This window comes from Mchenga conophoros, linkage group LG20 (assembly GCF_057382185.1).
Source record: "Mchenga conophoros isolate Kocher_MC1m ecotype Shallow Benthic linkage group LG20, M_conophoros_male_GT1.1, whole genome shotgun sequence".
NCBI classification, from domain to species: Eukaryota; Metazoa; Chordata; class Actinopteri; order Cichliformes; family Cichlidae; genus Mchenga; species Mchenga conophoros.
In genome coordinates, this window is record NC_140545.1 from 1,171,140 (window position 1) to 1,195,402 (window position 24,263).

The 24,263-nt window shown below is 41.7% G+C and overlaps 2 protein-coding genes across 6 annotated transcripts; both read left to right on the forward strand.

Moving 5' to 3' along the window:
- Nucleotides 1-3,264: 3,264 nt before the first annotated feature.
- Nucleotides 3,265-9,094, forward strand: LOC146549973 (potassium voltage-gated channel subfamily A member 3). 3 transcript variants are annotated; one of them, XM_085260653.1, is made up of 3 exons: nt 3,265-6,400; nt 7,900-7,967; nt 8,080-9,094. In XM_085260653.1, the coding sequence occupies exon 1, from the start codon at nt 3,471-3,473 to the stop codon at nt 5,064-5,066; it is 1,596 nt and encodes a 531-aa protein (XP_085116779.1). In that variant the 5' UTR covers nt 3,265-3,470; the 3' UTR covers nt 5,067-6,400; nt 7,900-7,967; nt 8,080-9,094. The 3 variants fall into 3 exon arrangements, with proteins under 3 accessions (XP_085116779.1, XP_085116778.1, XP_085116780.1); XM_085260652.1 differs by having other exon boundaries at nt 7,900-9,094; XM_085260654.1 differs by lacking the exons at nt 7,900-7,967; nt 8,080-9,094 and adding an exon at nt 6,720-7,892.
- A 7,005-nt stretch (nt 9,095-16,099) lies between these two features.
- Nucleotides 16,100-23,078, forward strand: kcna2b (potassium voltage-gated channel, shaker-related subfamily, member 2b). 3 transcript variants are annotated; one of them, XM_085260655.1, is made up of 3 exons: nt 16,100-16,365; nt 17,113-17,259; nt 17,959-23,078. In XM_085260655.1, the coding sequence occupies exon 3, from the start codon at nt 18,063-18,065 to the stop codon at nt 19,554-19,556; it is 1,494 nt and encodes a 497-aa protein (XP_085116781.1). In that variant the 5' UTR covers nt 16,100-16,365; nt 17,113-17,259; nt 17,959-18,062; the 3' UTR covers nt 19,557-23,078. The 3 variants fall into 3 exon arrangements, with proteins under 3 accessions (XP_085116781.1, XP_085116782.1, XP_085116783.1); XM_085260656.1 differs by having other exon boundaries at nt 17,962-23,078; XM_085260657.1 differs by lacking the exons at nt 16,100-16,365; nt 17,113-17,259 and adding an exon at nt 17,416-17,466.
- The last annotated feature ends 1,185 nt before the right edge of the window (nt 23,079-24,263 follow it).

Consider the following 24,263-nt stretch of genomic DNA (forward strand, 5'->3'; position numbering starts at 1 on the left):
AGGAACCTGAAAGCTGAAGGTTTCTGCCTCTGAGAGAAGGGAGGGGATGTTATGAGCATCAGGTTTTACTGCCGTGCTCTCTGTCGCTCTCCCTGCTAACTCACTTCTTCTATGGAAAGGTTAGTCTCTGCAAGTTTCACAATTTATTTATTTGAAATCCCTCAGAGTGGTAATAAAAAAAGACACCATTGGTTGGTTTTACTATATGATTAGTCGTTATATTTAAGGTAGGTCTGTTTCAAATAAGTGTTATGTAAATGGATGTAAAAATACTCTATGCTTCCAGAAAAGCTCAGTGCAAATAGTGTGTGAGGATCTGGGTGGGTGTTTCTACAGATTGTTGATGGGGGAATTTCAGATTAGTCCACATATCTAATGCTCATTTAATTTAATCTGGAGGAAGCAGGTGTTCATGAGCACCAAGCACTGCCATCTTTCACAGTTGCATAGCTTACAATTAGGTCTCTTTCCTCCCTTTGGTTTCTTTCTTCCTTCCACTTGTTGAAATGTTGTCTGAGGCTAAGATGTTCAGGGAGTGAGGGCACAAAAAGAGCTTTAGCATTCCCAAGGTGTTAAAAGAGAGCTCTTAAAATCTTAATGACACTATGTGTATCTGGTGTTTCTTCTGTTCTCAGATACAGTTTGCTAAAGCAGGCAGCTTTCATTCTTTCATGCATTCATCTCATTTTATTTTCAGCTCACATCCACCAACACCCACCCACACCCACATAACAAAGACGAACGTACACAAGTATACAGGCACATACGTGCACAGTGATGTTTGCACAAGTGTTCTCTTATTTCTACATTTATCCCCAAATCCAGAGCAGCTCTTTGTAGAAGTGTGAAACAGCACAATGTCCTGCCCTTCAGGGACTGTCCTCATTTCTTGTAACCTTTGATCTTTCCAATGACAAAGTGAAATTCTCTCCAATCCCAAGCCTTTCTCTGCTGTACCTGCACCTTATAGATGGTCAAGCAAATATTTGGTAACAGCTATAAATATATAAGCAGGCCACGTGTAACCTAAGTGGACATCCATCTTCATGACCCTTGTTTAAAAATGGACAGCAAAAAGCAGCTTGACAAATCTCCAAATAATGAAGGGCAAAATGTGTTTTTGAAGCTTTCTGAGTTTATTTAGCTCGGGCAAGCTTTGGAAACTCTCACATCTACTCCACTGAATGAGAGCCAAGGTATGGAATGTGAAAGGAAGCAGGAGTACAGGGAGAGGGAAAGTCTGCAAATCCAAAAGAGAAACACCCGAGCCATGAGATGAAAGTGATAACCATCGCATCATCACGTTGCCCTGCTGTGAAACTGCTTGGAAAATCTGCAATTTCTTAATGGTTAATGGTTAGGTATTTATTTTTGATGGTTAGGGTTAGGGTAAGTGGCTAGGGAAAGCAATATGTCAACTAGATGTCTTCACTAAGATATGAAAACGAGTTGCTTGCCAAAGAAAAATCTGGGCTAAGTAAGTTGATACAGCAGAATATCTGATAACCTGGGATTGAATGTTTTCTGCACGTCAGGAGAAACATGAAGTAAATATTGATTCATTTACTTCTGAGACTTATTGAGACCATATGTAGAATAAAACTGATACTTATGTATTGTTGTGTATGGCATGGTTGAGCCTAATTGCTGTATGTGTCCTTTAGATTGTGTTTTCACATAATAATAATAATAATAATAATAATAATAATAATAATAATAATAATAATAATAATAATGGTGTTTTTTGTTTGGTTTTTTGCTTTGTTAGATATGACAGTTATTTTATGGTAATTTTGTGTCTTTTCAAAGCTTTTGTAGTGAAATTGTCTGTAAGGTATTTTGGGTGTAGTCACTTTATTTGAGGTGAGTGCTATACAGTGGCCCAAACTATGATGCAACCTTTGTTGTTTATTTAGTTAATTTATCAGTTTAGTTTAGCATTTAAAGGTACTTATAACGGTGTGTTTGCGTGGTAACGTGAAGGTTGACATATCTGACTCAGTAGTTGGCTGTACCCCTTTAAATGTTAAACATTAAGAAATGAAGCCAATGTAAATGTTTATCTCAACGTAGTTCAAAATGACAACATGAAAAAATAGATAAGAGAAGCTGCACTGAGTCTTTGAGTAATTCATGATCAGTTTTAGCAGCTGTGTCAAAGGACTGTTTGATGCAAGTGCTGATTCAAGCAAAGAGTGGGTTTAAACCTGTGTTTAAAGTTCTGCCTCAGACATACTTGACTTAAAAACAAACACACAATAATATAAATGAATAGTTTGAATAGTCACCCCCCCCCCCCCTCCCTTTCAGTACCTCGGACAGCAACCACTCAAGTGACACCTGGAAACTGTACACTGAAATTATACAACACTGTCTGAAGCAATAAAAAATGTTAGAATTTCTATTTGCTTGTCGTTTTCCTGCCATACTGGATAATGATAACATGAGCTTGCTTGTCAGTCACACACATCCCCTTACTAGAAGTTTCCCATATGTGGTCAGTTTTAGCAGTGGGGGGAAAAGTCACGTTTCAGATTGCCTTTTGACAATAAATAATGATGAATGTCAAAAGGGCAGGTACAGTACACAGCACTGTCCTGGGATAGGTCTGATTATTAAGGTCACCTGACCTTGTATCATATGAGCTGAGGTAGGATCTGCGTGTCTCTTAATGTCTTATTAATAATGATTTCTTCGGCACTTGCTTCTTTTTAAGCTTTTCACCAAACATTGAATTTAATTTTATGCTGCTGCTGTTATGTATTCATCACACATCGACCTGACCGAACTACCTCCTGTCTTTCTCATCCCCGCGCTCGCTGATCATCACTTTAACACGTACCATTGGGACTCGGCATTAATTATCTCTCAGATTTCAGACGGGATATCAATCGTTAACCATTTTCCTTGAGCCTAATTTAAATAATATTATCGCCTGCAGAATTAGGTGCAGTACTTTACCAGGACACACCCTAATTTATTTCTGGTACTGGTGCATCTTTTATGATACTTTCGAGTGGAAATGAAGCTGTGATATATTCATGAGCAGCCTATTTGAAAATATCCCATCTATGGGCAATGACCTTGTTTAAAAGGAGACTGTTTGTACTCGCCAAGTGTGTGAGAGAGTCTGTGTGTGTCAGCGCGCGTCTAGAAGACGGGAGAGGGGTAGAAGAAGGTGGGCACGCCCAAACGATGTGCTGAGTGACGCCCGTCTGTTGCTTTTTCTGTATAAAGGAGCGTCCAACGATTGGAGGAGGAGGGTGAAGTTACCCAGCGCTGGCGCGTCGTGGGCGGGTGGAAGGGCTGTTTATAAACCCAGATCTTTCCTCGTGGGCGGGAAGAGCAACAGTGGGGAGTGAAAGTGAAGCGAGAGAAGAAAGTGAGAGAGACGTAGAGGAGACAAGGCTGTGGTGGCGACGGCTGTGGTTGACCGGGGTCCGCGGAGGGGGCGAGGCGGCCGCCCCTGTATGCCTCTTCAACCGCGCATGGACGACCACCTCAGCCTCCTTCAATCACCCCCGCCAAGCGCAACCAAAACCCGGGGCGACAACCTGGTGAACCACGGATACACCGAGACAGAAGCCGACGTGATGACTGTTGTGGCTTGTGACAACATGCTAGAAGAGTCAGCGGCTCTCCCGGGCCACCACTCTCTGGACCGTTATGAACCGGATCACGAATGCTGCGAGAGGGTGGTCATCAACATCTCAGGGTTACGATTTGAAACGCAGCTAAAGACTCTCTCGCAGTTTCCAGAGACGCTGCTGGGTGACCCCAAGAAGAGGATGAGGTACTTTGATCCCCTCAGGAATGAATACTTTTTCGATCGGAACAGACCCAGCTTTGATGCCATCCTCTATTACTACCAGTCTGGCGGACGCATAAGAAGACCTGTGAATGTGCCCATTGACATTTTTTCTGAGGAGATACGCTTCTACGAGCTGGGCGAGGAGGCTATGGAGAAGTTCAGGGAGGATGAGGGTTTCATAAAGGAGGAGGAGCGACCGTTGCCTGAGAATGAATTTCAAAGACAGGTGTGGCTGCTTTTTGAGTACCCAGAGAGCTCTGGTCCCGCCCGGGGAATCGCAATAGTCTCAGTCTTGGTCATTCTCATCTCCATTGTCATTTTCTGCTTAGAGACATTGCCGGAGTTCAGGGATGAGAACAGGGATCCAATCACCATTGCGCCTGTGATAAATGGCACACTCCCCTATTTCATCAGCCCGTTCTCGGACCCCTTCTTTGTCGTGGAGACGTTGTGTATAATCTGGTTCTCATTCGAGCTGCTAGTGCGCTTCTTTGCATGCCCGAGTAAGGCCACGTTCTCCAAAAATATTATGAACATTATAGACATTGTGGCCATTGTTCCCTATTTCATCACACTGGGCACAGAGCTGGCAGAAAGACAAGGGAACGGACAGCAGGCCATGTCTTTAGCCATTCTGCGCGTAATTAGGCTTGTTCGGGTGTTCCGTATCTTCAAACTGTCGCGTCACTCTAAGGGGCTTCAGATTTTAGGACAGACTCTAAAGGCCAGTATGCGTGAGCTGGGCCTGCTCATCTTCTTCTTATTCATCGGTGTCATCCTCTTCTCCAGTGCTGTCTACTTTGCTGAGGCAGACGACCCAGAATCGGGTTTCAACAGCATCCCGGACGCATTCTGGTGGGCTGTTGTCACCATGACCACAGTGGGCTACGGAGACATGCACCCCGTGACAATTGGGGGAAAGATTGTGGGGTCTTTGTGCGCAATTGCTGGCGTGCTGACTATTGCCCTGCCTGTACCTGTCATCGTCTCCAATTTTAATTATTTCTACCACAGAGAAACGGAGGGCGAGGAGCAGGCACAGTACTTGCACGTGGGCAGCTGTCAGCCTTTAGCAGACACCGAGGAGCTGAGGAAGACTCGCTCTTCTTCTTCACTCAGCAAGAGCGAGTACATGGTGATAGAAGAGCACGGGATAAACAGCACGTTCAAACAGCAGCCCAACTTCCCCACTACCGCTCAGAACAACTCGCAGAATTGTGTGAATATAAACAAAAAGATTTTCACCGACGTGTAGCCATTATTTTAGAGCCATAACATTGAACACAGGACGTGGTGACGAATCAACACACAGCTGGTTCTGCCGTTGCGCACCAGCGTGTGGAAGCAGCTGTAGATCAGAAAGAAAGAAGAAGAAAAAAAAAACAGAAAAAAGAAGCGAAAGAACGAAACCTGCACGTTCAGAGATGCTGCTTTGCTGTCCATTCAAAGAATCGGGATTTTTCATTTCAGTGGTATGAATTCATAATTCTGTGTGGTTCCATTCGCGCTTGTAAGAAGATGAAGAGCTCCTTATAAAGTTTTAGGCCTACCATTCTTCTCTGAGTGAGGGGGGTTGACCTGTTGTGAGTCGGGCAATAGTGAGTATATGTTTCACAACAGGTAGACATAGAAGCTGTATAACTGTGACAGATGTGCACAAATGTATAATACTTGAAGGGCACTCACATTGTATTAACATGCGTTATGGGTCGTGATCCGTCCATCATCGGCTATGTATAATATCCAGAATCATTTAAATATGTTTGTGTGTGCGTGTTTAAACACATGTGAAGTCTGAAAAACACAGTTCAGCATATAATATCTCAATTAGAGCGTTTTGTGCTATGCCTTTATTGTGCGTTAAAGTCTAGTCCAAATGCTATTCTCTTTAAAAAAAAACATATATATAAGAATTCCCAACAATTTCTTTGTATGCATTCTCCTGGTTGGCTATTTTAATGGTTAAACGGCGACATGTAAACACAGGGGCCAGCCGACTCCAGCTCTCATTATCGATGCAAGACACACGTGCAGCGAAGAAACACTGAGCTTTTTTTTTTGCGCACACAAACAGTGATCAAAGATGGAGCGTGTCTCTTTTCGGATGCCTCGAATATAGCCCACTGTGATGCAGTCTCCATGGCGACGGTCGTTACCTCGGTAACCCACCCAGTCACCGTTACCATGGCACCTTTGTTTCCACAGTAACCTCCCAGATTGCTTGGAAGCAATATTGAAGATTTTCATCTTAATGGGTTGTCTTCGGTGTGTAAGAAGGATGTTGGGGCACCGTGCTTCGCTGCATAAAAAATAGACGCCCAAACACGCCCACTAACGCTAATCTGCAAGCCCCCCCAGTGACCAGAACAACGACACGAAACAAATCCCACCAAGGAGGTTGTTAATCACAACAGTCCTACAAAACAGCACAGGCTCGACACAGATAGCTCCAAAGCTGTCTGTCAAGAGAGGCCGAAGAAGAGACATGTGAGGAAATTGTGAATGGACTGGGAGCACATTGTCTGGCTGCCCTGAGTGCGCTGCTGTCGGCGTTCAGCAGAGGCTGCTGTTCTCCCACTAAAACAGCTGGTAAGTTCTAAGCACTGTGGTGCTCGTCTCATTCTGAACGATCACTGTGGCGTAAGTCATAACATAAGACCCGCGGCTTTTGTTGTTTGGAGATTTACAATTTACTGAATGGAAAGTTCAGGCAGGTCATTTCAATCTAACAAGTTATCATCACGAGACGCACTGACGCTAAATTAACCTGCACTCAGGTTAAAGGCCAGTCAGTTATCTACAAATCCATTTTATATCGTTATTGTGACGTAAGAAGGTTTTTTGGCTTTCGTCCTTCATCGAACAGTGTAGTGATGTCATGCATGCATGTATGTGTTTTAATGTTTAGACCCTCGTCAGTCTTTGTGCAGGATTTGTGATCCTCGTGTCTTTCACCTTCGGCTGACGCTGTCTAAGAAATGAGTAAGAACACCGAAGGCGTGCTCACACAGGTTGTGTACTGTGCTGCCCCCTGGTGGCCGTAATCTCCTAATTGAACAGGTGCTTTGTGACCTTTGTCATTTCTCATGGATATGAAGGGGATGTGATATTAGAAAGCAAGAGAAAAAAAGAAGGCTTGTACTTGTAATAACTGAATACATTGTAATTATTTAAAAAGTAAGAAATGGAATCTGTAATGGGGGTTTTCTGTTGTTTGCTTGGTCTTAAAAGTCTTAAAATACTCGTGCGTTTTCATGTAACACAGTCCTATCTTTGATACCGTTGCACTGATGATCCTCCAGATTTATGTCTGTTTATGCCCAGTGTCCGCCCTGACTCTGGTCACTTAACAGAAAGCAGAGACGAGAGTGAGGCAGAGATAAAACTTTCGAAAGCCAGGACAAGGGAAATATAATTATTCTTAAACTATTGACTACGCAATTAAATGATTACACAAAATTACATCTTTTGTGTACCTTTCCAGTTAGTGATAATCATGGTAGCTTCATTTGGAGGGACACCCTAAAAGGCAAAGTGGGAGGTGCCTCAGATTAAACCTTTTCGTTGATTGATTATAAGTTTTCAATTTGATCCCTGGCATTTTTATATTTTTTCAGTGGTGAGCTCCATATTGATCATCAGTTGGAAGCCTGCTCATTTCTCATGTTACATAAAATCTCTAGCAGAGGAAAACACTAATAGATCAGAAAGTGAATAAGCAGAAATGGGAGCCACTTGTTTTTCACCTAACTGGATTGGCCAGTCTGGAAGCCTTTATTTCCCGGGCCTCTAATAATCCACACGATTGTTAGAGACATTGCACACTGCAGTGCACTCATCCTTTCAATTTTTGTTCACTTCTGCTAATTTCAAGTTGACACAGGTCACTTGAGAGTTACAATCATGTCTGTCAGACTTTAATTTCCTGTCCTTAACGCTCTCCTCACTAAGACGTTATTCAGAGTTACACAGTTCTTGCCCGACTGTTAATGAGACAAAAGAAGGAAGAGAAGTAGCTTTGCTTTTGCAGAGACCACAAAACTAATAGTTTTGCTTTTCCTTCCCCATTTTGTCTTTTTCTCTCTTAGGTGAACTCTTTCTCTGCTCAGACCTCCTGGAACCCCCAACGAAACCAGTTAGACTGCCTCCCATTTAGGTAAACAAACTAAATTGATTTGATACAGGTGCTAATTACTTAGAAAAGCTGAGTCATTTTGAAGGCATTTAGATTAGCCATTAGCCTGCAGTGACCTTATTTTTCCATTTAGGGGCGATGCGACTCCGGTCTTCCTGTTGGGCCAGATTGGCCAAGTTAGCAATTGAGACAGAAATCTCTCTGGACTAATTCTTCCCGCCCTGCCTTCTTGCTCATGCTGGTGCCCTTGAACCTGAATTAACAAGTTGTGCCTATTAATCACCCTGCCACGCCCCTCCAGCGAACCACAGCTCATTCCAAAATGCAACAACATGCAGTTTTGAAAAGCTTATAATGGACACTCAACATCCAGTTTTGTAGCTGCAGTTTTGTAGCTGCTTCCGCGCTGAGGCTAAAGCACTGTGAATGGAACCATCGCAGGGTCAGAAGTTGTTGAGACAGTGACAGGATTCAGCTGCAATGGACTTTTTCACCACATGCTTTCTATATAAAATTCAAAAGGATAGATGCAGAAAACAAGACAGCAATTTTGCAAAGCACTTTCGCGTTACTGGAATATCAAGGATTTTTGCATTCTGTATTCACCTTTCCGGGAGGAGATGTTCATCATGGACAACAGCTGACCAACATTAAGACAGAAGTGGCAAAAACCAAGGCCATCCACAAGTTACTGCTATAAAACTGTGATACAAATTCAACGACTGTTAGTCATTTGCCTTTGTTAGTTCTATGTGTTGTGTATTTGTAATATGTGAGACAAACGCATATGTACATGTGCTGGTCGCTGCTATTCCATTGACATATACTGTACGTGGAGGAAAATACAAAGGCGTTTATGCAGACACAAACACAGACACATGCAGCACATACACATGCCTTTGGACGGCTTTCTCCTTCCCAGAGTGCACTCTTGATTTATGGGAAAGGGCAAAATGTTGTCATGGGGCGGCTTGTTTGTTCTGTGTTATTTTTGTGCTGTCTTAAACATGACCCATGTAGAGAGTCTGAAAGTAGCCAAATTGTAAAGGAAAATGCACTCATTTACAGTTGCAAGGCAAAGTTTTAGTGCCACTTACTGATATATAATGTTGGATCATTTTCCTCAATAAATCAGTGAACAAGTTTTATACTTTTTGTTGGTCTGTTTAACTAGCTTTTAGGTAGAAATATAGACACTCTGAAAAGATTCAGAAAACCTTCCTGCAGCTACGTCCAGAGGGATGTCTGGATTCAATACATTTCCAAAGTACATTTCCACTTTTAAGTTAACTAGAAGGGAGACTAACAACCTGTGTTTAGTATCCCTCTGCCTTTCTCTCACTCTAAATTGTTCAATAAAAGAAACCTATTAAATTTGCAGTTAAGCGTTAATAGAATGAAAATACATGAAATGTTTTATAGCTGGGCAAAGAATTAGTGACTGCCTTACCTGTGCAACATATAATGCAATTAAGTACATGATATAAAATGGTTTAATCCTTCAGTACTGCAATATTCAATCATTTCATGGGTTTTTCTGGATTCTGCTGTGTGCAGAAATGCTGTTGGCACACAGGATGTGCCACTGTTTAACAAGTGTTTCCCGTGAAGAGCCTTGCAACGTGACAGTCTTTTAATAGTGAAAAACAGTGCTGGCCCAGAGTCCTTTGGTTACAGGAAAACACTAACACAACAGAAGAAAGAACAAAGAGAGCTCTCTGTAGCAGCAGGACCAGACAGGAAGCTTATGACGGAGTACTCCATCAATGAACTAGAAGGGCAATATTGAAAATAAAAGAGACGTCTCTCTGACAGATTTAGAAAGAAACATTTGGTGATTCCTAAATTTAATTCTACGTCAGACGTTTGGATGCCCCCTGGTTTGTCTGGTTGCACCTTAAAGAGCACTGAGCTGTGTTAGAGCACAGTGGAAAACTTCATGTCATCTCCCAGGCGAAGAGGTAAATATTAACATTGTAACAAAGGTTTGCAGCAATCATGCTGTCATGCTGTGTATGAGAAAGTGTGCTTTATTGCTGCGACGAGCCTGCCAGTTCACTAACCACTCTGCCATCTCTCTTGGCAAAAGTGTGGCTGAAAGAATCAAACCACTATATCTTTGGTTGTCCCCTCTTACATGCGCAGCAAATCCCCCCCACAGTCTATTTGTGTCTGTTTTCATTCTTTTGCTTGTCTGTTCCTTCAGTATCAAACATAGGAGAAGGCACAATGTGGCAGCCGATCACAAAAATGATGTCATCAGACCTCACACTAGCCACAGGGCTAATGCACAACAACTCTCCATAGTAACAGGGGAGGGCTGCTGGTGGCAGATTCAGCCCTCTGCAGGTGTATTTCAGAGCTAATCTCTTGAGCTGTTGGTGTTACTGTAAACTGTGCACAGGGAAAGGTAGAGGCTAGCAAAGTCTAATTTTGTGTATCAGTGTGTTTATTAGAATTGTACACTGTGTAGACTGGGTTTCACCATGCAGGGACTCGATGTGAACAGCAAGTTTAAGTTGAAACAATTTCAATATTGTGAGCCAACATCATCCCAGCACACACATAGTATAAAACCTTCACAATCAAAATGCCAACAGATCTTGAAGGGAGATGATGGAATGTCCCTTTGGATGTTTCTGGTCACCTGTGATCAGAGGAAAGAAGTCGTAGACACAAAATGTACATAAATTTTCCAAGGTTAATATTATCACAAGAGACACTGCACTTTGGGGCAAATTTTAATCCATAATTTGTTCCCTTTTGAGTCTTTTTTGGCTTCTAACGCTTTAGGGGAAAGTCTGGATCATTAGCTGCAAAATGCTCCTCGCTTAATAAATATGAAGCAACTGAAACAGCTGCATACTGTGGCCCAAACCAATGCTTTCAGGGATGGGAATAGAGAAGCTGAGGCCCAGGCTGGTAAACAGTGATCCAGAAGGTCTACAGAGCCCTCATTACAAGTAAATCCCCTCCATACAGCCTTCACACATCATCTTTCTCACTTCATTTGATTTTCATAATTTGAATTTTCAATTTTCGTCTGTTGTTTTTGAGAAACAGCACGAGTTTAAGACATGAGCGGAAAATATAATCAAATAACTCCACAGAATAAAATTCTATGTCCACAGAGTGCCAGGACTTATCAATTATCAACACATGGGTAAGCTTTTTTAATCATTCCCATTGCATACTTTGGTATATTTGAATGTTATTCTCTAAAATATATGCTTATGCTTTCGACCCGAGGCGAGATCAGTTTGTTGATGATTACATTTTTAATTTTATGTTAATTTAAACCATTTTTTATTTATTGGCTGCTTGACATCTTCTAACAGTACCAACAGCTAATTGTTATTTTTAATCATGATTACATTTTGTCTTAAAACCAGAGTCCAGATTAGAGTGAACACACTAATGTTATAAAGGAAGGTGTCGACTGATTTCAGCTTCAAAATTCTTCATAAAAGAACTTTCACAATAAACTCGTGACTTTCTTAACATAAAGTATAATAAAGCATTTTATGCCCTGGTCATGTGACACAGTACACACGCCTCTTGTTGTTTTTTCCTCTAGTGACTCCCAGTTGTGTGATATTTCCCTGTTCGCTTGCAGAGCTACAGTCTTGGCACTGCAGGAAACGATGGTTGCTAAGGATGATGATGCTGTTGCTAGTGCTTCCACTAAAATCAGATTATTTCTTACTGCTGATTGGCTGATCAGTACCAGTTTTCAGCCGCAGGCGTAGCAGAGAACACAGGACTCCCTGTCCAGTTCTGTATACAAATGCAAAGAAAGAAATACCTTAGAAATACAAATATACACAGTCTGACACATGCGGGCCTGCAAGAAGATTTAGATTAAGCAAGAGCAGGATGTTCATTTGCAATCTTTTGCTGCCAAAACAAAGAGACAAATGGTAGAGAGGCTGACAGTTTAACACAGAGACACAAAGACGCTCCTGCATTCTGCTGCATGACTCATCACTGTCACCGTGACCTTTATCTGCTGCCCTCTCCACCTCTGTTCTTCCATCCCTCCCCTTCGTTTTCATTTTCTGCATCCCTCATTTCTGCATTTCCTGATGGCTTTTTTTCCATCCTCCCTAATCTAGTGTCTTCTGATCCATAAATATAAGCTCTTCCTGACACAATTTCCACCATTTCTCTGGTGTCTTTCCCAATAGTTGTTTTTCCACAACTCTTAGTAATATAATACAAATATACACAGACAGACTACAGGCAGACTGGTGCTTGATGCTTGTGGCTGACAGACTATGGTTTGTATACATTAACTGTTCATTTAGCTGAATTGTCCAGACAGAGAGCACTTAACTGCTGCCCACAGTTTCAGAAATTCCTTAGGGAAAATGAATGTTCAGTGGACGTGTCAGGCCACCAAGAGCCTCCATGCAAAGGTGATGTTTTAATATGTTGCTTATAGATTCAGCAGCAAATATCTAGTGATACAGAATACATGCCATTTGTATACTCCTCTCTTTGCTAAACCACACCCTCCAGATCAGCAAGATCATTGATTTTCTCTTGTTTTCTAAGGTGGAGAAAACAACGGAAAGTGAAACCACATCTAGAATCAATACCGGAGCACTCTGCTCTGGAGGTAAGGACATATCTCATCGTGAAAACCGGTTGCTTTCAACACACAGGTATAGAACTTGCAAGGTCATTTTCTAAATATAGAGAGAGACCCCAGGGGGAGACATGCAGAGAACGTGAAGAGTGGGTGGAGAAAATGAGAGGAAAAAGAGGGATGAATGGCCAGAATAAGCTGATGAACTCCTTGGTGTGTCATACAGGAGCCAAGTTCTGCAACAAAGATTCGTTTATTTTTGTTCTCCATTTACATTAACTGCAGTTTCAGAAACATATTCATATTCATTTATACATGTATAAAGAAATGTGTGTGTTTTTGCACATGGATTTTTGTGGGCTTGAAGCCACAAAGAAACAGGGAGTCAGTATGTTAAGGAATGTACCGATAACAACAGCTCATCACTGCACGTGTGAGTGTGTTGCATCTAGTAAGATATCACCTGCTGCAGCACCAGCAGAGGTCACACAGGACAAAGCTCCTCCCTGCAGTCGTCTGTCATAACTTAGATAAACAACCTCTCTCCCTCACTCGGTCTCGTTCTCACTCTTCCAGTCATGCATGAGAAAGGCTGGAGATTTTAGGTGTGCGTGTCCGACACACATATCCTAGTCGTGCCATAATCATTTCAAAATATTCGTATGCCCTTCTCTTTCAGGAATAATGGTTTCTGCGTAACCTCTTCACTTAGATGTTATCCCGAGTATTAAGACTGTATCCATCATATTTACTTCCTCTAATCCATCTTCTAAAAAAGAAAGAAAGAAAAAACAAACAAACAAAACAGAGTGCTTGGGTAGCATTTTGGAGCATAAGCTCCAATAAATTCACTGGCTATCACAACATGGTACATATTTAATACAGTGAAAAATAATGTTTGCATGGTTATTGCAGTCATGTGGGGTCAATAGTTGGGAAGCAATCTAAAGTTTCCCTTTCAGATTTTATCTGGCCTGCTTGGCTAAACATAAAACACAATCAATGCTCCTATTAGGTTCAGACTTGGCATAACCTGAAGGTAAGAGGGAACTGGAGATGGATCTGGCTATCTGGAAGGGGTTTGGGTCTGTCAAACTCTGGGTAAACTGTGTGGCATTGATATAAAACTGTTTATACTTTATATGTCTATGGGCATTCAAAGCCCAGCACTGTACCAGCTAGGAAATACCAACTTTATGATTTAGGTCAAGACTTTAGTTACCACTGCATTTTTTGTTGATATATATATATATATATATATATATATATATATATATATATATACATATATATATATATATATATATATATATATATATATATATATATATATATGTATATATGGTTTCATCTGAAGTATAGATATGCGTTGTATCGCTTCAACATAGTACAACAGTAATTAATAGTGGGATTCCAATAAGACTTCAGTTAGCTGATGATTTTTTTATTTGGTTAAAGAAATAAAACGATTTTTAAAAAATGTATTCATGGTTTAGAACAGTGAATTCTAACATGAAAAACTGATGTTGGATCTTAAAACAAAAACACAAAACAGCTGCAAGACTTAAATAAACCTCACGTCACTGTGACCCTTTCTGAATCCCATATTCTATAACATGCTCTACGTGCACTCTTCCTCATCCCGTGAGTGAAAGTGTGTTTAGATAATTGCTTTCAACATGGTGGTGGAAGATGAATCATTGTTCTACTGACACCCAGCGCGGGATATTGGAAGCTGGGCTTGCTCCTGCATTTAGAAATGGGCTGTGTTCATTTACATTCACAAACAACTGAAGATTTAAGAGTTCCAGGGCATTTATCAGTAGAACCTGATAACACCAGAGTGGCAAATACAGTGCAGTACCGTAAAAAGTATTTGTTCCCTTCCTGATGTCTTATGGTTTGTATTTATCACACTTGCTTCATCATGCTTCAGATCATCAAATAAATTTAGATAAATGCAATTTGCAGATGTAGTTATTAAAATGATTATTTCATTTCGGGGAAGAGGAACGGGCCAAACCTAGCTGTGCTGTTTAAATCCAAGCTATAAACCAAGTCAGCTTGAGCCTCATGGCATTAACTGATGCCTGGACATTCTCCTTCAGGATTTTCTGATAGAGAGCAGAATTCATGGTTACATCATTTAGAGCAAGTCGTCCAGGTCCTGAAGCAGCAAAGGAGCCCCAGATCATCATGCTACCACCACCATGTCTGACTGTTGGTATGATGTTGTTCTTATGAAATGCTGTGTTGGTTTGGGGACTCAAACCTTCCAAAAAGTTCAACTCTTGTCTTGTCAGTTCACAAAATATTTCACCAAAAGTCTCGGGGTTCACCATGACATTATTTGGTGAATGCAAGGCGAGCCTTGGTGTTCTCAGTGGTTTTAACTATGTAGCTCTCCCATGGATGCCACTTTTGCCCAGTTCCTGTCCAATTTTTGAAACATGAAGGCTGTCCTTAACTCATGCAAGTGAACCCTGCAGTTTTTTTTAGATGTTGTTCTCAGTTCTTTGGTGACCTCCCAGGTCACTGATTTACTCTTGGAGTAACTTTGGTATGCTGGCCACTCCTGGGAAGGTTCCAGGATATCTCCATTTGTGGGTAATGGCTCTCACCAGTGGTTTACTGGAGTCTCAAAGCCTTGGAAATGGCTTTGTAACCCAAAGTGATAGATGTCAGTGACTTTGTTTCTCATCTGTTCCTGAGTTTCTTTAGATTGTGATTGTGGTGATTCAATTTGAGATCTCTTTCACTTTGTCAGACATGTTCTATGTAAGGGTTTCTCGATTGTGCAGGTCTGGCAGTAATCAGGCCTGGATATGGCAAGTGAATTTGAACTCAACTTTTCAACAAATGAGCTTAATCACAGTTGATAACGAGGTGGGCAACTACTATTTTAAATAGGGCCAGTCAGGTTTGGACAGGTTTTTTCCTTCATAAATAGAATAATTTTTAAAAATGTAATCTTTTAAAGTGTAATCTTTCTCACACACACACACACACACACACACACACACACACACACACACACACACACACACACACACAAAGCGATCAGGACAGGGGTGTTTCTATGTCATACATATAAAGATTAACTATTATAATCATTGGAGAGACATGAATTCCAAAACTATTCAAGACCGTCAAAAATAACTTTGAGCACCTGGGATTTTGTTGTTTTGTGCATTAGCTGTTTAAACGTGTAATTTCCCCTACAATTCTCCCTCACTGTTGTTCACGGTGTTTTTGTGCCTCTCTTTAGCCCAATTCTAATTTGTTATGTGGATATATATCCACATCGGAAACACAACAGAAGCCAAGTCATTAACAACATTTTATCGCTCAAATTTTTTCGGACATTCTCTGCCTCTAAGGGTTTTTTTCTTCTTCTTCTTCTTCCCCTTAATCTCTTCTGAGCAGCGCGTGTTTTGCTTAGAAACGCTTCCACTCTCTAGTGGGCGATGCTTCCTCTTTAATGTGGAAGAGTGAGGACAGGAGTGTCGGGGGGTGGGGAGCGCAAAGGGATGGGGCGAGGCGCACAAGAAGCTTTTAGTATGCGCTGCAATGCCTAACTGCAGCCCACGCATCTCTACTATGGTGAATTATGGTGAAATATGAGAAACACGGGAAGAGCCGGCAGCTCAAAAACAGTTAGACGTGATGAGATGACACAGCCGCTGGACTGATTAGTCAAATAGGGGAAGAAGGGCACATATGAAGAAATAGACGAACGACCTCAAGACACCTTTTGAGAAGAGAAAAACTGGATTTAACAAAACATTAATAGGCTACATGCGTCTGCACAACAACAAGACAATCGCGGTGAATTCCTGCATGCCATTAGCCTATCTGAAATAATGCTGCCTGTACTCGGACAGATAATGCTATGCTGCTTTGTTTAGTGCATGGAGACTGTTGTGGATTTCCATGATCCGCACAGGATAGGGCTGCAAATGGCTTGAGCATGTCTGGCACCTGCCCCTCCAAACTAACTCGCGCTTGCAGTCAACTACAACATTTCCATTTAATGTCTGAAAATGCATGAACTTGGCTGCTTGGACTCACATTTATTAGCAATAGTTTATTTCGCCATCAGAGGGTTGGTTTCATCCATGGAGTTGTGAATGCATTCTGTTTCTTAGTGATGTGCATCACTGGTGTAGTCATATGGATTTTCCCCATCCGAAAAAAAGGATGGTGATATTTACGTTGAAATAATTAAAAAGTAACATTTTTTTAAACAACTTAGGAATCAAACAGGTGATTCCGCGTTATTTCTTAAATCTCCTCGGCGGCTTTCACAGTATCTTTTCTTTACTGATGCCAGGCATCAAGGCTGTCGTTGTTTTTGTTTTGGGCGACGGCAGTGTCATGTTAAATTTAACTAATGTCAGGATTTTAAGTGTGTTTAAGTGCAAACCACTTGCCCCCACCGTCGTCCCCGACCAGCTTCAGCCTGTAGCGTAGCTGCATCTCGGCATGTGCCCGCTGGTCACTGAAGCGATGGAGGTAACTCCTGCATCCTCACACCTTGTCCCCTCTCCCATTCCCACTGCCGCCTTGCTGCAGCGCCAGAGCTTCGGATGATATATGAGTGACAGGAAGGAGCTGCTTGGACCGAGGGGAGTGACTCAGGACCGGGCACTCTGCTTAAGATTTACCAGCAGAGGACAGAGACTGTAAACAAGCCCAATACGTGCCTGTGAAAAGTAGCAGGTAGGGGCTTTTGATTGATTGATTTTTTTCAGACCTTATTTTAAAAATCAAAAGCTGAAACAAGTTTTTTTGGGTTTTTTTGTGGACCACCGTTGCTTTTGTGCAGCTGCTAATGAACAGAACAGATGTGTGTTATGTCAAACACGTGAATTGACAAATCTCCCAAAATCTTCTCTACTGAAAAAACTACGAAGTTTATTAAATTAGGTAAGATTTTTTTTCAGCATTGGTAGGAAATGCTGGTAACACCAGATTTATAGAGGAAGCTCATCTCAGAGACTGTGGAGCACTGAGCTCATAATCAGATTTGTTGGTTGTAATTGCACCCTGTGAGAGTGGATACTGTATTACTAGCCTGCATATTGATCCTGCAGTGTGCTCATATGAGGGAGAACTCATAACCTAATACACAGACACAATGGAGCCAGCGCTCGCAAATGGTTCTGCCCCCACCAACTTGTTATTTTCAAATGCTCTGCTTTCAAGGCTTTGAAGTAACATGGCCTTTCTGGGAAATAACAGCAGCTGAAAAATGTTTGGTTTAAGAATTGACAAAATAAGTGGATCATAAATGTTTGCCAGTGAATACAAGTTTCTGAACAAGTTATTCGTTTAAAGTCCCATAAAAAGTAGAGCGTGAAGCATGTGCTGATCACATTAATATTAAACCTACCTCTGCTTTCTGTCTGTTCCTTTTAGCAGGCAAATCTGCCTGACTGTACAAGTGTGTGGAGACTTTACCTACTTGTGGCCCAGCGTGGCCCCGCCCGGTCTGAAAGCTGCAGGTCCCATCTTCTTCCATCATGACGGTCGCTACCAGCGACCCTGCGGATGAAGCAGCAGCACATCCAGGTCAGTCTCATGACCATTACGACTCGGATCCGGATCATGAATGCTGCGAGAGGGTTGTCATTAACATCTCAGGCTTGCGCTTTGAGACACAGCTGAAGACACTTTCCCAGTTTCCAGAGACACTGCTAGGTGATCCTAAAAAAAGGATGAGGTATTTTGATCCGCTCCGGAATGAATACTTCTTTGATCGGAATCGACCAAGTTTTGACGCTATTCTGTATTATTACCAGTCTGGAGGGAGACTGCGCCGGCCTGTTAACGTGACTCTTGACATTTTTTCTGAGGAGATCCGGTTTTATGAATTGGGTGAAGAGGCTATGGAAATCTTCAGGGAGGATGAAGGTTTTATAAGGGAGGAGGAGCGGCCTCTGCCAGAAAACGAGTTCCAGAGACAAGTGTGGCTTCTGTTTGAATATCCAGAGAGCTCAGGACCAGCTCGCATCATTGCCATAATCTCTGTCATGGTGATTCTTATCTCTATTGTCAGTTTCTGTCTGGAGACACTGCCACTTAATCGAAACGAAGATGAGATGTATAACTCACTCCAGTCCACATACAACACCACCACTCCATCTGCAAGCTTTTATTTTACAGATCCTTTCTTCATTGTTGAGACGCTTTGCATCATCTGGTTCTCTTTTGAGTTCCTAGTTAGGTTCTTCGCCTGTCCCAGCAAAACTGGATTTTTTGGCAACATCATGAACATCATTGATATTGTGGCAATCATCCCGTACTTCATCACCCTCGGCACAGAACTAGCAGAGCGGCCAGAGGATGGCCAGGCAGGCCAGCAAGCCATGTCGTTGGCTATTCTCCGTGTCATCCGTCTAGTTAGGGTATTTCGTATCTTCAAACTCTCACGTCATTCCAAGGGACTCCAGATCTTAGGGCAGACACTGAAGGCCAGCATGCGTGAGCTGGGCCTCCTCATCTTCTTCCTGTTCATTGGTGTCATCCTCTTCTCTAGTGCGGTCTACTTTGCAGAAGCAGACGAGCCAGTTTCTCAGTTCAGCAGCATCCCCGAGGCCTTTTGGTGGGCAGTGGTTTCCATGACAACCGTAGGCTACGGAGACATGGTCCCAACAACTATTGGGGGGAAGATTGTGGGGTCTCTCTGTGCAATTGCCGGTGTGCTGACTATTGCACTGCCTGTACCGGTCATTGTATCAAACTTCAACTACTTCTACCACAGAGAGACAGAAGGTGAGGAGCAGGCACAGTATCTGAATATGCCAAGTGTGCCTAAAGCCAGCTCAGCTGATGAGCTGAAGAAGAGCGGTCGGAGCGGCAGTGGATCCACTCTCAGTAAGTCTGACTATGTGGAAATCCAAGAGGCAGTGAACCACAGTATGGAGGACTTCAGATCAGAGGCCAGGAAAACAGGAAACTGCACCCTGGCCAACACTAACTATGTAAACATCACCAAGATGCGTACAGATGTATAATGCGAGCTCGGATGATTTACTTCTGCTGGGATCTACAATAACTGTAGTGGGAAGCTAAAGGTCCGCATACTGATAAATGTATGGGGCCCAGTATAGGAGTACAGAGCAGATCAGTGAGATTAACGTGGAGAAAGGGTCAGTAGAGAAGACCACATCCTCTCCCACATCATGTTCATACTATAGAACTGTCAGCTGTCGTATTCACGACATTGTTAGTGTTTGCATGGAGTTAGTCTTACCTGTGAAAGTAGTTATCCTGCCTCCAACAGTAGCAAAATTGTAGCCTAACCATAATAATCAATAATAACAATATAAAAGGACCACAAATTTTTTTTATCTTCTTTCTCTAATTGCTGCACAAAGGATGCATGATAACAATATTCCAACAATATTACAGACGTGTCATAACTTATAAAACAGGCCACTCGATCAGCATTCATGGGCAGCTTTAATCTGCTGCTCTAACTGCCGAGGTCCAGATACACAGAAAAATCATTTCAACCAGATCACAGCTGTTCTCTCGAGGGAACACCGAATTAAGAAAGAAAGAACGAGAGTGCAGCACCAATATGCTGGTGGCCATGTGCACTAGTATTCATTCCCTTGCTACATCTTGTCTAGTACAAGCTAGCAGAGACAGGTAGACACCAACAGCCTAAATGAGTGCTTTGCTGTAATTCTGTACACCACATTCTTTTCCTGCCATTTCTTCTTGATGAAGTTCAAAATGATTTACAATGTCTATGCAGGGTGCGTGACTCTCTCCACTCGAAGCCTTTTCTTGCCTCTAATTAGTGCAGATTAGCAGGTGAACAGCAGAACACTGAACAGAGTGAATGTCTTAACGTATTCTACTAATGAGTGTTTTTAATATAATTAATTTATGATCAACGTGGTCTTATTACATATATTTTCATGGCCTTAATGTTGAATGAAATACTCTTTTAGTGTTCTGGGTGAGTTTCCAGCCTCTTTGCTGTAACCTTAGACACGCAGTTAAACGTGTTCAGCTTGACATCACTGCCCAAAATAAACGTTGCTGTTCTTGACTTCAAAGCATTCCATGTGTGTAGGAATAGATACAATGATTTTGTGGGCAAATTGCTGACATTCTGTTGCATATATCAACACAGCTTAGGTCTCATGATCAACTGAAATGTATATATGTCATTTTTAAGCTTCAGCTTTAGTGCCAGCATTTGAGTTTACTGCAAGTCTGCTTACGACGTCTTAAGCAGTTAGCTGTTAAAACAGAGTAATCTGACCTAATCAAGCTGCTTCACAGCGTTATCCTTTAATGGCCTCCATCTAAGGCAGACATGAAAAGGGAACATTTGTTTTCCTCTGAAAGTTGTTATGTGCAACCACCTGCTAAATTGGATCTTGGTTTGTAAAAGACATCAATTTTCTTTTGTTAATTTTGTATGCATTTTTTTCCGTTTCTGCACCCATTTCAGAAATCATTCCCCTGGCCCAACATATTTAACTAACCAAAACTTTTGCAGTTCTGATTTTGCAAAGCTGCATGTCCTCAAAAGTAATCATTGGTGCATGCATTAATATAAGTAATATTTGACAATAAAGAAAGGAAAACGTACTTAATTACATACATGGAAAGTTCTAAGTTAGAGAGGGTAGTGTGTTCATGTGGCAGCTTATTAGCTACCTCCAGCATAGGAGATGAAAGATATCACACTATGATCCGCCCTGTGGATGCTAACAACATCCCAAACTCTTCACTTTTCTATTTGTTATAGTCTGTTGCAGTCATGACCTAGTATCTATGTATCGTGAAAGCGCACCGTCTGCTGCCAGCTCAGTGGATGCACTGAGTTTCATAGCTGATCAGTCAGAGTTTTTGCTCACCCAAGTGTATTTGTAATGCTCCAAGGATCTGTCTGAGTGCTGCCATCTCTAACATATAGGTCCATCAACCTCGGTGTGTAATATTTTGTGGGTGAGAGAGCTTATGAGAGAGAAATAGACTCAGACACAAAGAGACTGTGAGAGAAACGTAGAGCTTTCAGAGACACACAAGCTGACGTCACTGCTCTCAAATGCTGCTCCCCTTGTTTCCAGGCTAGAATGACAATGGTGCTCAGCGTTAGCACAGTGTTTACAGCCTATGTACTGCATATATTAAACACATGCACATAGTATATTAAACAAAGCAAACTGAAAGGAAACACTCCATTGTGATGATGTCCACAAGTGCGTGTGGACCTGTGAGATAAGCTACAGTGTCTGCAAAGGCAAGTTACTGAAGACTTAAAATATAAGGAAGTAGAGCAAAGTCTGTGAAGGGAAGTATGATCATTCAAGTGAGACAACACTGCCGCAATTTTCTCCCTTGTATTTTTCTTATGTGTATTTGCATTACTATGAGCTGCTCCTGTGTACAGGAACACCTACGTATATATGTCACTTCAGGCTTAGGCTGGACGCTGTCTTTGCTGCTCTTCTTAGCAAGCATACAACACCTGAAATGACAACAAACTCTCAGAGGAACCAACAGCGTGGCACATCAGGATCTAAGTCATGGATAACACGGCTTTGCTGTACTGCACAACACGAGTGGACTTCAAATCAAATCAAATCACTTTTATTGTCACATCACATGTGCAGGCACACTGGCACAGCACATGCGAGTGAAATTCTTGTGTGCGAGCCCCACAAGCAACAGAGATGTGCAAACACAACAACACAAACGAGCAAAATACAAGAATGGCCAACCTGAAACTAATAAATATATGTACAATATGGACTTGTACACGGACACACATTCATACAAACACTGGGCATTTTAAAACATACAGACAGTGTACACAGATGCTTACCCGAGAGATGTAATCTTATGGACATGTCTGGCAGACGCATTTCTGTGACAGACTTCGCTGCCACAACGGACCTAAACCTGCCGATTGTGGGGTTTGCACAACTGTAGCCATGTAAATGTATCTAAGAGTTAGAGCTGCTTTGATTATGTCGTCAAGTACCTAATGCTTTAGAACCAGACTCTGCCATGTGTAGGTTCCTGCGTAATAGAAAATCCATGAAACTGATTTGCTTTGTCAGAAATGATAAAATCCTGTTGTTTTTCACTCTGTTTTTGTATTAATTAGCTGCCTTTGAGCCTCAGAAGTGGATGGACTGAGGTTTGATGCAGAGCTTGGTCAAATAAATCCTGTCTCAGTACAAAGTTACTCTCAGAAAACCAGTCGCTCTGCTCTGTCTTCTTCAACTGTTTGACAGGCAAAAACGTGTGTGAATGAAATATAAGATAATCCTCAGCTCATTGACTGTGTTGTTGTCTATACTTACAGCTGTCTATGCTCACTATATGTACAAGGATTGTTTTATCTGCTATTGTATGCAAAAGAAGGAACTAAGAATCAAGCTGTATATTATTACACCCAAAGAAATATGGATTTGAATGTCTGTCCTTATCATGTCCTATGAACATAAACTAAAAACAGAAAATATCTATTCAGAGATACTTTCATTATTTAAAATAAATGTATATTATAAAGTTATTATGAATTATACTGGTCTCATTGATAACATCAAGAATATATTTATGCTAACATGCAGCTACTGTTGTGTTTTTCTCATGTGGATTCACACCGTGGTGTCCTATAAGCAGCTGTCACAGAAACGATAGTGAAATCGGCTGTGACATCATTTTGTGTGAGAAAGAAAACAAAACAAAAAGGAAAAAGCTGTAACAGAGCGTAGGGAACCGCTACTGGAGCATCTGCTCTCATGTCCATTACATAAGGTGTATCAACCCTCACCACCTAAATGGTTTCGTGTCCCGCTTTTCGCCTTAAGTGAATCTTGTGCTCTCTGTGGATTACTGAGAAAGCAAAGTGGCCTATTTATAAAACCAGCAAGGAGGGGAGTGAGCGAGAGAGAGCAAAAGGCCCTCGACTTGTAATTCATCAGAGTGGGACAAGTGCAAACATTTCTCTGAATCAGAACCATTTGGCTCTCCCCCTTGTACCTGGTTTTTTTCTCCTCACGTCACCTTGCTCACTTGTCAATATTCCAGTCATATTGCCCACTAGTGGTTCCTCCTCCCTGCAGGGTTATTGTCTCTTGTCTTTAGTGACGCTTTGGGGCAATTTTAATTACTCTTGATTTAGTGGCCTTGAAAAGTAGTGACATTCGTTCACAATATTACCAATATGTTTTTGTAGAGCTAGTCATTTTGATTGACATAAGTGCATTTGCTTTTATGCTGTATGAGGTAATATCTATTAGGCCAAGAGAGTGTCTCATGTGCAGGACATATTTCCCTGATGTACTGTGAGCTGATTTATACCCGAACATGCAGCCCTCTTAATAGCCTGAGTGCATCTTTACATTCATGTGTGTGGAGGAGGGGAGTTTCCTTTTTCATCAGTCCTGTATGGATGGTGAAAGACCCTGTTTTAATAACACTAGGTTTTCTTTTTTCTGTTCACAGGTTTATGATTTAAACAGCTAGAGGACTGTGTTATGTGAACACTCCATAATCATATTGGGTAAGGAAGACAAAGATAAATACATAAACCTATAAAAAGGTTAATTAATATGCCAGATATTCGATGGTGGATGGCTGACAGCCTGTCTGTGCTTTAGATGACCTGATGTTATTTATAGCTTTGACATAAAATCTATAGCCAGCTTTCACGATATACCTTTGCTTCCAGTGACCTGTTAATC

Bases quoted from the DNA above. Each gene is read 5' to 3' on its own strand.
- LOC146549973 (XM_085260652.1), top strand. From the start codon at position 3,471: ATGCCTCTTCAACCGCGCATGGACGACCACCTCAGCCTCCTTCAATCA.
- kcna2b (XM_085260655.1), top strand. From the start codon at position 18,063: ATGACGGTCGCTACCAGCGACCCTGCGGATGAAGCAGCAGCACATCCA.